The sequence below is a fragment of the Lonchura striata genome, chromosome 3, assembly GCF_046129695.1.
Source record: "Lonchura striata isolate bLonStr1 chromosome 3, bLonStr1.mat, whole genome shotgun sequence".
NCBI classification, from domain to species: Eukaryota; Metazoa; Chordata; class Aves; order Passeriformes; family Estrildidae; genus Lonchura; species Lonchura striata.
Window position 1 is genome coordinate 95,232,145 of NC_134605.1, and position 12,152 is coordinate 95,244,296.

The 12,152-nt window shown below is 37.1% G+C and overlaps 1 protein-coding gene across 1 annotated transcript in view; it reads left to right on the forward strand.

The window, feature by feature from the left end:
- Positions 1-10,761: 10,761 nt before the first annotated feature.
- The window catches only part of TPO (thyroid peroxidase), a 43,793-nt gene continuing 42,402 nt past the window's right edge, over positions 10,762-12,152 (forward strand). Inside the window, exon 1 of the mRNA XM_077781767.1 lies at positions 10,762-10,789. Within this exon, the coding sequence (XP_077637893.1) occupies positions 10,762-10,789 (28 nt within the window). The remainder of the gene's footprint in view (positions 10,790-12,152) is intronic.

Below are 12,152 nucleotides of genomic sequence, written 5' to 3' on the forward strand. Positions count from 1 at the left end.
TATTTTCAACATTCCCCCAAGCCTCTATGAATTAGTAAATGGGATTACAAGCAGTTTAAATGTGCTACCTAGCAAGTGTGTCCTCAGCAAGTGTGTCACCTCTTCTACACTCACAAGGTGAAACAAAGGTATGATTCTCAACTGTTACTTGAAGAAAGAAGATTAATATTTGTAGAGAAACGTATACTAATTTTATTTCTTTTCCTGTATGGTTTTTGATCATCTATACTTTTGTTGTTGGTTTCTTTTCCTAGCTAAACAGTTCTGCCTCCACCAAAAAAAAAAAAATTCTGATACTCTAATTATAGAATGAATTTGGAAATTTTGAGGATTACTTACTGGGAGGAATTAACAAAGCAGATTTCTGTGCATCCCAGCACAACTGTTGTGCATCTGGGAGTACCTCTCAACCAGCAATCAATCTGCCCAAGTCCAGACGACTGAGACTTGAAGCTCCAAGATCCAGCACTTAGGGAATTGTCAGGTCTGACAGTTCTCCTGCCACCATGCTTCATTTCAGAAAACAGGCCCTGGATATAGACATGTTTTCAAGTTCTTCTCTTTTAATAACAGCAGAGCTTTATGGATAACCAGTCAGAAACAAAGAAATACCCTTTTTTCGTTAAAAATTTCCATACTGCAGATTAGGTGCCTAAATGTATTCTTTCTCTTTGTGATATCCTTGATTGTCTTGGTTCCATATGATTCCATGATTTTAGCTGAGCATCCTCAGCTTTTCCATCACCATGATGACCACAGCACACACCGCTGTTGAAAATGGTGCCTGTTCATGTCAGGGACATAGAGCTGGGCTAATTCACTGACTAGAATTTGTGCAGTTGTCTCTTGTTCACCTTGTAAAGGCAACAGTGGGCTAATTTTAAGTATAAAAATAGAGACCAAGCTACTGGAGCAATTTGTCATTTAATTTCAAACCTTTAATATTTACATAAAGAATTTTTTTGTGAGAAAAGAGTAGTTGCGATGCAATATGTGTTTACAGTCATACAGGCAAAACATGTAAAATCCACCTTGTAAATTAAATACTTGCATTCACAAGGCTCTTGTCTGTAGAACACAAAGCTCTGCAAAAGCACATGTAAGTGCTTCTAACCACCATTTATGCACGGCTAACTTACTGCTGTTGAATAATCTTCTTTATGCAATAGCTGTGGCAGTGTTTGAAATAAAGAGCAGGACCATATGCTCTGCTCTATAAACAGTTAGGTACACCACTGGTACTTAAAAGTAATTTTAAATATTAATTCAGTGGTGGGGAAAATATATTTAAACTGTAAAAACACTCTCTCAAATGAAAAAATTGGGATATTAACAGAAAACAAACAAACAAAAAAAGCTGGAACAGGTGCTTGGGAATGAGAACAACATGGAACCAGGTTCTTGGGAATATGCTGAGTCCTGAGAAGCTGTTATGCAGACCAGAGTAGGCAGCATGCATGTTTACAAATGTAGAGAGCATGAAAGGGGAATTATTCAACAATTACTTGCACAGTGTGAGCAGAAATACTGCTCAGTTGTTCTGGAACAGTGGTCCTATCAGAGAAAGTGAAATCTTTGGGTTTCGGTTTCCTTTTTGTGCTTGTGAGTGATTTTGCAACTGCAAGTACTTTCTGTATCTCTTCCTGAAGTGTGTATATGTATCATTCACTGCCCTGTTCCTCAGATTATAATATCAATTATGCTTTTTGTAGAAAATTTTAAACGTTCTCTCAGAGGATGCAATTCAGTTCTCCAAGAGGTCAAATCACTGGTGGTCACTGAATATTTTCTCATTTCATTCCTCTGCATTCACTGTTCCCATGGTAGGTGTCTCTTCACTAAATGTATTTTTGCCATTTTCTGTATCTTTTTCACAGAGCATCCTTGAGTGGTTGAGTTTTTTTTTCATATTTGTTCTAGTGCCTCTGGAAATAAAATTTTATGTTCTCTTAACCAATTTAATCAAAACTTCTTATTTACAACCAATATTTTGGAATTCTTAAATCCCTTAAAGACAAATGGAGATAGGAGTTTTAGCTCTATTTGTAGTTTTCTGATAGCTTACTATATTGACAATACAAAATGTCATTTATTTCAAATTTTTACACTGACATGACATTATCAGGTGTACTTAAATGATTAATTATTCATGCTTATTGCATTCTCTTTATTCCATTACATGAACAAAATGTATATTTGTTATATAAGCCATTATATTTTTTTTTTAAAGAAGGGAATAACAATTTATGATATTAGATGGTCAGATATGTATTTATCTTTGTATTTACTGGAAATTAAATTTTTTAAAAAAGAAACATTTTGCAATAACATTATTGCAAATTGGGGGAAGTTAATTTTAATTTAACTAATTTAGCATATTTAGTAGTACATTGGTTGATATTAATCCTCTTTCAACAGAAACACAACCAATTACTTATGTTGATAGAGATAACAATCTATAAATCACTTATGATTTAAAGTAAGGAGTTTGAGGTTCTCGGGATGTTCTCAGGTTATACTTTGCTGTAAAAAATGGAGATTACTTTATTCTTTCTGAAAGTGGTAAGTGAAAAGAAGGGAAAGCTATGTGACTTTTTCTTTGAAAAAACTAGTTGTTATGTGTCCTTGAAATTTGTATTAGAAGCATTCCAACATGTACTTTTGTATCAATATTCCCAGGAATTACTATCTTAAATACCACAGTTTGTTCAGTGTGGGTGGCAGGCACCACCAGTAGCTGAGCCAAACAGTACATCTGTGGGAATTTCCATCCCAAAATAATCAGTTTGAAATATGCAGCTGTTTCTTCTCCGCCCCTCCATCATGCCATCTTGTTTGCAAAGTGAAAGACAAATGCCACTTCTTGTTAAAAAACTTGCAAGAATATGTGATGGAAGAGAAGTATGGAGATTTTTAATGAAATTGGTACTTTGGTGCTTTTCTCCAGCGTTATGAGCATCATTGAGAGTGATGTCCAGAGTTGGTTTATATTCTGATCAGTAACCATCAATGAGGCATAAGTCTGACTCCTGGCTAATGTTGTTCATGGAAAAAAAGGTGTATATTTCAGATATTCCTTTTAATATTTTTTTCACCCAAAGAAGGAAAATATATGTACACACTTTATAGGAAATGTTTCAAACCACTTCCTGACATGCCTTTGAAAGTCAATGGGCATTGGTGGAATTCCTTAAGAACTCAGGGCTTTAGGGTTAAATAGTCAATGTAATACTCAGGTATTCCCCTCTAATTGCCATTTGTTCTTATTCATAACCTGTAAATTTTTACTAAAAGGGAAAAAACATATTTTCTTCAGTAACTGACGTAATTTTTGAACAATCAAGTATATTGCAGTCTATGGGGCTGGGAAAAAAGTGATCTACATCAGGTAATTGGCACAAGATTTTCAGTTTTAAAACTTTATGCAGCATGATCTCAGAAGTTCTTTTTGAAGAAGAACATTTGAATTAGTATACTCTATTGCAGTCAGTAACTATACCTTATTAAATGTTTCCTGACAATTCACTACCTCTGTCCTAAAAATGCATTAGTTCAGCAGTTCATAATAGAGCCAAACCTAAATAGGTGCCAAAATGCTATATAGACACAAAGATTGAATGTTTGTAATCTTTGCCATGTGGCAAATGTTTGTTGAAGCTCTTTGGGGTTTTGCATATTGCAGGTTTCTTTCCTTTCTGGAGGAAGGTGATACTGAGGGCTACAGTGCAACAAAATGAGCCCATATATGTGATAATCTTGGTATAGGGAACTACTTGCAAGTAATCCTGTAATGATCAAAATAAAGCTAACAAAAATTGTTCATACTTAGTGTTTCGCATCTAAGTGGTATTCATTATATATTTTACTATACATTTTATGCGTTTCAGTTGGAAAATTAAAAGACATCTGAAACGTAGCATTTTGTGTGTGTGCAGCTTTGCTTTTGTTCCTTTTTTATGGGAAATGCATCCTCTCAACATGTGCATGATTATAGATTTGCATAGTGTAAAATTACTGTAATTTTATCTGTTCAGGAAGTCAGAAAGGGATTTAATAAGTAGTAAAAGTTAAACTAGGAAGTAATATAAAGGCAGAGTGTATATATTTTGCACTTTTAAATAACCTTTTATAACAAGAATCTATTATCGTACAGTATACTGTAATTCACTTTGTAGTGATACTCTTGCTATTGTCACAGTATTGTCTTTAAATCTGGATATGAATGGTTTGTATATGTACACACTTCAAAAGTGATTACTACAATGGAATATGTGCTCCCTGTCACTGTTATTAGCATCCAACTGGAGAAATATTCACCAATTATTTTTTTTATAAATTATGAATGTACAGTGTAAATTAGCAAATCAAATATTGCAGCAATGAAGAGATGCACTTTAAAAATGTAAAAGTGTATATCTCCAAGAGTGTTATTTTGTATAGATGTTTTGGAATAAATAATTTATTGCTCATTAGTGGGTTTTTTTTGTCATTTATGAAATAAATATAAGGTATTTGAAAGCAGCTATTTGAGTTTTATATTTTATCATCAGCTATTTTAGTGGGTTTCTTACTTTTTAAAATTAAGGTTTTGTAATTAGAACAGTAAAGGATTTTGTCACATTTTCCTTCTGTTTTACCAAATCATTATTGGCTTGATCTAGTTGCTCTGAGGAAGCCAAGGTGTGAGCCATGATCAAGCCCCAGTCCTTTTAGCAATCAGCCAGCAAAAGAGCATTGCCACAGCATCTTCCTTCAGTCATCAAGAACAATTTGACCATGGAAATCAAGGTATGGAGAGAGGGGAACACAGCAAGGAATTGGGAGCATTTCCATTTTCCATGGTTTAAATGCAGCCAGTTGATATTTACTGAAAGGCATAATAACCACAGTATACATTTGCTTCCGTGATAGATTACTGCTGAAATTCTTAACTGAAAAGTACTAAAAGTGCAAAATGTCTGCAGCCTTTAAAGCTAGGAGTTATTCAGATTTGTAATCTAAGATTTCTTCTAGATTTCTTCCAACCTTTTTTGAGAAAAAAAAACGGCACATTAGGACCAAGTCACGTCTACCAGGCAGATGATTGGAAAAAGAAACTTCAGAAAAGTTTTATAAACAGATTTTTTTTGCTTTTTAATGTCTTCTAGTATATCTAGCCTGTAAGAAGATAACACATTTATATTCTGAAGGAAAAGTATAAATCCTGAATTTAGAACTCAAAGAAAAACTGTGTGTTTAATGGAGCTGGGCTTGCTATCTTAGGTAATGACAATAGCAATGTCATTAAAGATAGTCTATAATTTGTCTTTCAGTTAACACTTTTCAGTCACTCCGTCTCTTAGTCTTTGAATCCAGAGGTATCCTAGTATCACAAAATTGAATCTGAAGTAGGACTTAGACAACTAAAAGTATGGAATGAAAAATCAGTCACAGAAAAAGTCTTTTGTCCATAGTGTCTATAAACCTTTGCACATCCTTAATACCCCAAATTTTCCACATATTCTCATGTGTGCTTCATGTAGGCAGAGGCCAGCTGGGAGGAAGGCTGCTTGGTCTGCAGAAAGGCTTGATGCTACAGTGCAATTTTAGAGTGCAGTCTCCCAGAAGATGATATGGTAGCTGCAGTTTCTATTAAAATACGTACTGGAAGGTGGGGAAAGGCAGACTAACACCAACATTTAACTGCCCATTGATTACAGCACTGACCCCAGGGGAAAACGTTCTTATAGCAAGTGAGCCCCTAGAGCAGACAAATTTGTAGATGCATACCCATCTCTCTTCTCTGTGCAGGGCTTCCCCTGAGAAGAGGCAGAAGAGGAGAGTGTGTGCTTGCATTCTGGGTGGCAGTCTGGCATTTCAGGTCCAGCAGTCCTTGTTCAAGTCCAGTGTCCAGCCTGGAGGGACCAACAGGGCAGGAAGGACAGGGACACAGGGCAGGCAGCTGCGGGGCTGTGTACTCCTTAAGCATCGACTTCCCTTTGCATGTGCCCAAGCCCTTGAGTGCAGTATCGTAGCTGCCTTGATTATCTCTGGAGGCTGCTGTGAATGACAGCACTTTCTGGGCTCCTGCTGAGGCTGTGCCACTATGGAGGAGAGGAGGCAGGGAGAGGGAGAGTAGGCACAGATGAAGGTTCAAGCTTTGGCAATGGTAACCCAGCGGGCAGAGCCGTCATCTGGGGAGGTGTAGTCCTGAGCTCTGGTTCCGAAATGATATATGCAGAGAAGTAAGGAAGGTCTCATTTATGTGCAGCTTAAAGTGCATTTTACTATGACATATTGGGCTTTTTCACTTCCCTGTGGTAGTAAATTGCGCTTCACAGGCAATAGATGTAATTGCATTGCACTAAATTATATTAACTATTTCAGGTGGTTTGTTCTGCTTTATGCTTGGAATGACAGAGGTGAATTACTTTCTGCAGTATGCACCTCAAAAGAGAAGAAAATTCATGGTTATTGGGAAAAAAAAAAGTGGAGTTTTTCAACTGCAGGAAAAAAATGTTAAGACAGTGGCAAATTTTAAAGTATTAGCATTTATTCTTTTCTTATGATTTTTAATACTAGCTGGGATTAGATGCAAACTTAGTGATTTTTGCAAATGAAAGATGTTCTTCACAGTTCATTGTTGTTATACTAGATTGTACTCAGTCTGCACTCCAGCCCATGAACTGGGTCTAGCAGCATTGCACCTGACAGAGAAATGGGTGGGTTAATTTTTAAGTACCCAAAGAGAAGAGGTTGTTTTCCTTTTCTCTCTTCTAAGAGCTAGACTTTATTGCTCATATGCAGCCTTGTTTAATGATTCAGGTGCAGCTTTTTTGCATCCAAATGGGGAACTTTACTTGATGGTGTCAAAAGTAGAGCAAGAAGAGCTTAGGAGTACTTATTCTGTTTCTCTGCCATCTGTGAAACTCCCATTGCATGAAATACTTATTGCCTACCCAGCACAGAGGATTTTAAAGCATGTAAATTGCTCTTTCTTCTATACAAAATTGTGATAGAATTCAAGAGAATAGTTAACTGACAATTAAAAGAGACCCACAACAGAAGAACTAGGGTAAGGACAAATAATATTAAGCAAAATAGAGAGGGAGGAGTAGAGGGAGTGAGCAATGGAGGTAGAAATGTTGAGCAAATGGAGGGTGGGAGCATGGGAAAGGGCTGGAAACAAAATAGAATGTGAGATCTGAAAGAGGAACATACATGATGACACTGAGGGATGTTTGAACATTTGGAGGTGTGTTGCTGGGGTGAGGGAGCAGGAAGTAGGATGGAAATGCTGAATGGAGCTGGGTCAACATGTCTTGTCAGGTAAGACATTTCTGGGTGATGCAGGTAAGTTGATATAAGTTTGTTACAAGCATACAATTATTCAAAAATAGAAAAATCAAAGCTGGAAAGAAGTACCTTAAATGGGTATGGTCTCATATTTTAATTTGTTGCTCAGAATATTTAAATATTATCAATTTTCAGAGTTATTTTGTTGTAATTTGTGCTCTTATCCAACTCACTTAGATATTAGGTGTATTCACTTTAAGGAAAGGATAAGACAGTTATATTTCAAAGTTTTGATCAATGTGGGAAACACAGAAAGAAGAAACTTCAGGAGATAAATGAGTTCAAATACAGCTGGAAAGAAAAGAGGAGAAAGTAACTGAAGCTTTCAACAAAAATTAGTAAGGAAAAGCAAAGTGAGAGCAGTCTGGTACAGATGCAGACAGCTAAACTGCCTGAACCTATTGGCTTACACACATAGGTTAGGGTCAGGTTAACACTGACTCATAAAGCAGGTTTAAATGACAGACCACAACTTCATTTTTGCAAAAGTATTGTATCTAAGTATATACAAAGCCTCTTGAATAATTGTTCTTTGGCATTTCATTCTTGCCTATTTAATTCTCTGAGCACTTTATTCTTGAGAACTACTGTAGTTGATCAATACAAAATATTCTGAGATAAAAAAATAGTATTAGACATAGGATGTTACTAATAACATTGAGGACTTTTCACATTTCTGTAAGAGAGCCCATGCAACTGTGGCACCTTGTTCCCATGCCTCTTCAGCCTTCCAGCATTTTCTTAAACAGCATCTGGCCTCCAGATCTCAGATTTAAATTCTTCAGTCCCCAAAATGGAGCAAACCAGTCACTTCACTGCATAGGATTAGCCACAAAGTATTGGGGTCTTTTGGGAAGAGATGAGTTCTCAGTCTTCTGCAATTTCTCCTTCTTGAATACCCACATTGAATCTATATAGCCATGGCATTCTCAGGCTAAAGGAGCATATGTACACCTGTGCAAAGTTGTACATACTGGAATATCTATAGCTGCATGCACATCTCCTTCCTGTCTCTCAGAGAAACATTCCTGCAGCCAAGATAAGGCATCTGTTAAACCATTACCCAGACCTGGCACATGTACTATTTTAAAAAGAACGTTGTGGCACAAGCAGTGGAGTGCAGAAGTCATCACAAACTATGGTCCCTGTGGGGCTTTAGCCATCTGCTTGCTAATTATGTAAGCCACAGCCTGGCCGTTGCACAGAAAACAAACATTGCTACTGGCAGGTTTGGTCTGCCATATAATTACTGCGACTGGCACAGGCAGAATTCCAGGAAAGTTATGTCTTTTTCTGCACATTGCTGTTGCCATTTTTGTGTGTTCCCCCTTTAAAAGATCCACCTGTTCTTTCTGCCACCTTGTACCTTGTTCTAACCTGCTTGCATCTGCCTTTCCCAGCCTGTGCTCTCTCTCTCTGAGAGTCAAAGTACAAAACATTACCTAAGACTTGCTTGCTATGTGGCAACAGCTTTGTTCATATTAAGCTATTGTTGACATACCAGTGGAGTATTTAGCATCTTTGTGCATATTGAGCTAGTGTTGATATGTCAGTGGTGTATTTAGCAACTTTTCTGCAACCTTTCATAAAAGTCATCTGAGTAATAAGGCAGACATATTCACTGCCTGGGGAAATGAAGCTGTTCTTTGTGTCAGATAAGATCTCAGGAAGTGACACTTGAGGGCAGGCAACACTCTTTTGTGGCCAAATCTCCATGAAATACCAGATTTGCACTCATCAGCACTTTTCTCCCCACTGCTTTTCCCTGTCTGTGAATAGCTCTCCCCTCTGCCCAAGTAGCTGTTAACAGGGGACAATCCACTGCATTCATCTGTTACAGACAGGCTTAAGTCAGAATAACCAGTGGGAATGAGCATAAAAACTCTCTGTGCCTCAGGGAGAAGAGAATATGGACATAATTCTTAGCTTTCTGTATATTGAAAAAAGCTACCGGTTGTCATTATATTATTTGGTTTTAAATTATATATGAAGATTATAAACATGTCTGTATGAGCTACACACTCAAATTCAGACCCTACTTAATTTCTGCAGGGAGGGGAGTAATTTCTTCATGGTCCTTCAAGAGTATTACAATATATTTGTCACATCCCAAAACTTCTAATGGTCCTGTTGTCAGTGTATTCTTATTTATGAATGGATACCCAAAACTAATTGATTGATCACATCCTCCTATTCGAGCTCTGGGAAGTTAATTTTGTCTTTCAGAGTGGTCATCAGGAGAGCCTGGTACTATTTCATCACACAGTGAAGAGTCTGTCTTCCATAGTGGCCACATTTACTCACCTTGAAAAATTGGTTAGAGAGCACCCTTTATAAACCAAGCTGTTTCTCAAGTGAAGACCTTTTCATCTCTCCCATACAAGTAAATTAAACTATATTAGGAAATGGTTGGACTTGGGTTATGGTTGCCCCTAAGGTAAATTTGTGAAAATTCTCTCTGATGTATTTTTGCCCCAGGCTAGTAAACAGTGTGCTGAAATGCCCTTAGGCATGGCTGAACAATTAGCACAGGCCAGATGCTGTTTGCTACAGGCTGTGTAACTACGCTCATCTGGATTTGCAGATCTCCAGTAGTACAGATGAAATCATGCACCTTTAATCCACTCTGCAGAAGCAGTTTTTCATTTCAGGAACTCAGTATTCATACACAAGCTCTACCATGTGGCATTGGTACCTTGTGCCAGAGAAAGGTATCCATGTCTTCCATGTATGTCTTGTGAATCAGAAGTACTTTGTAACGACTTTGTTGAAAACTAGAAAAAGGAGCTGGCTCTCAAAATCCTGCAAAATTTCACAGTATACTCATGCTATGGATTTACAGCCCTTAATGTTACAATAATATAGATGTGTTTTTTGAGAGCATTAAGCAGTCCAATGAAATAAGGTTAGAACTCTTTTTGGGAGCACATGTTGCCAGGGTGCTTACAGCTACAAAAGCCACTTCCCATGAAAGGACATTTCACTCAAGTATTTATTCCTCATTAACACAAATTTTATCATTTTTCAAAGGAACTATGATTTGCCTCTCAGGAGGCAAACAATTCTGCTGTCAAATACCATTGATTTGAATTGTACATAGATTTGTGTTTTTTCTGTTGTTGACGAAAGGGCTACCTTGTGCATCACCTGCATACCTGAAGAAACGAGGGGTACATTGTTAGAGAAAACTGACATAGATCATTTTCTAACTGTGGTGCCTACAATTATATGCAAAGGCCTCATGCTGGTTTAGAGCAATGAGCTGATCTGCCAGAAAAGAAACACCTCATCCCAAATTACCCATAATTAAATGCCACTTGCCATTACATACCCTGCAATAAACTGCTGTAGAAAAGAAGGGTGCTCGTGGATGGGGGATGCCCAGGCTGAGCTCGCCGCTGCCTGCAGAAGAGCAGGGCTGGGAAGATGGGCAGGAGCACAGAAAGGGCAACAGGTAAGTGCTGCATATCAGTCTGCAGGAGTAGTGAGAAGATGGGGGGTGTTGTGGTGGGGGGGAAGAGGAAAAATTTTGCTGTTCTTTCTGTAAATTCTTGGGTTTATTCTCCTTCTCAGAAAGAGCTGGTGTGACAGGAGACTGGGATCCAAGGATATTGTATGCAGGAGCCCTGAACTAAGGCAGGCCTAGGGGTCAGGACCCTGTGGAGAAGGCTTTCTTTCTTCTCTTCTTCACTGTGTACCCTTGTCACCACTTTTCCATTTTTAATTGTATTTTTTTATTTGGGAGCTATGTCCTATTTCATTGCCAGGGTTGTTTAATTCCAGTACAGCTTATCATTCTTATACCTTTTTCTGCAGAAATGAAAACTTGCTCCCTACAGGCTTTTTTAAAGTGTAAATGCTCAACCACTTATAATGCCAAACTTCAGCATTTTTGCACCAAAACAAGAACTTTCACTCCTTTAAGCTTCACATTGTAAAAGCTTAATCAAAGTCTGCAGATCTCAAAAATGGATGTGGTAAACTTGTTGTAGAGTTACCAGATCCAAATATTGACAGCAAGTCTTATTTTCTTCCTTTTTTTATTTTTTCTTATTATTTTCCTTTTATATCTCAGGGATGCACATTATTTTGTCTTGCCAGCGTACCTGAAAAGTCTGTTGAGAATCAGTGATAAATGATTCCTTTATATCTTTTTCTTTCTCCTGAGTCATAACTTCTCCAGATTCGCTTATCACATGTTTATTACCTATAAAATGTATTTCCAAAGACAGCACTTTATATTTGACTGTATTAAAAAAGGGGTTTTTTTATTTGTCAGTCTACAATGTTATCTATTATTAATTTTGCCTCAGGATAGGTATGAAGACTTCAGTAAAAAATGTATTCTTTTGTTGTGTCTATCTGTGTTACACACACACACATTGTATGTGTGTGTGTGTGAGTATATTTATTTATTTGTTTATTTATTTATTTATTTATTTATTTATTTATGTGTGTTTACATACAAATACATAAACATACTCTTCACTGTTCCGTCATTTATTTGGTAACCTCAGCTTATTTTTCACAAAGTATTGATTCTTATTGATGCTCATTTAAATGTGATAGGTTTCATGCATGCTATTAGCTACTATTTAATGCTACCTGCTTATTAATTCTTATGTGCCTTTGCATCTGGATGTCTCAATGCAGAAATAAGAAAGCTCTAGCATCTCCTGTTTGCTCAGTCTGAGAATTTTCTAAAACAAACTTCAGCTACAGAATGCTTCAAACCCATCAGGGTGTTAAAAACAACAGTTCAAGATTTTTGGAAGCTTGACATGACGTCAAATAGCCAAGATGTTTTTATTACTCAG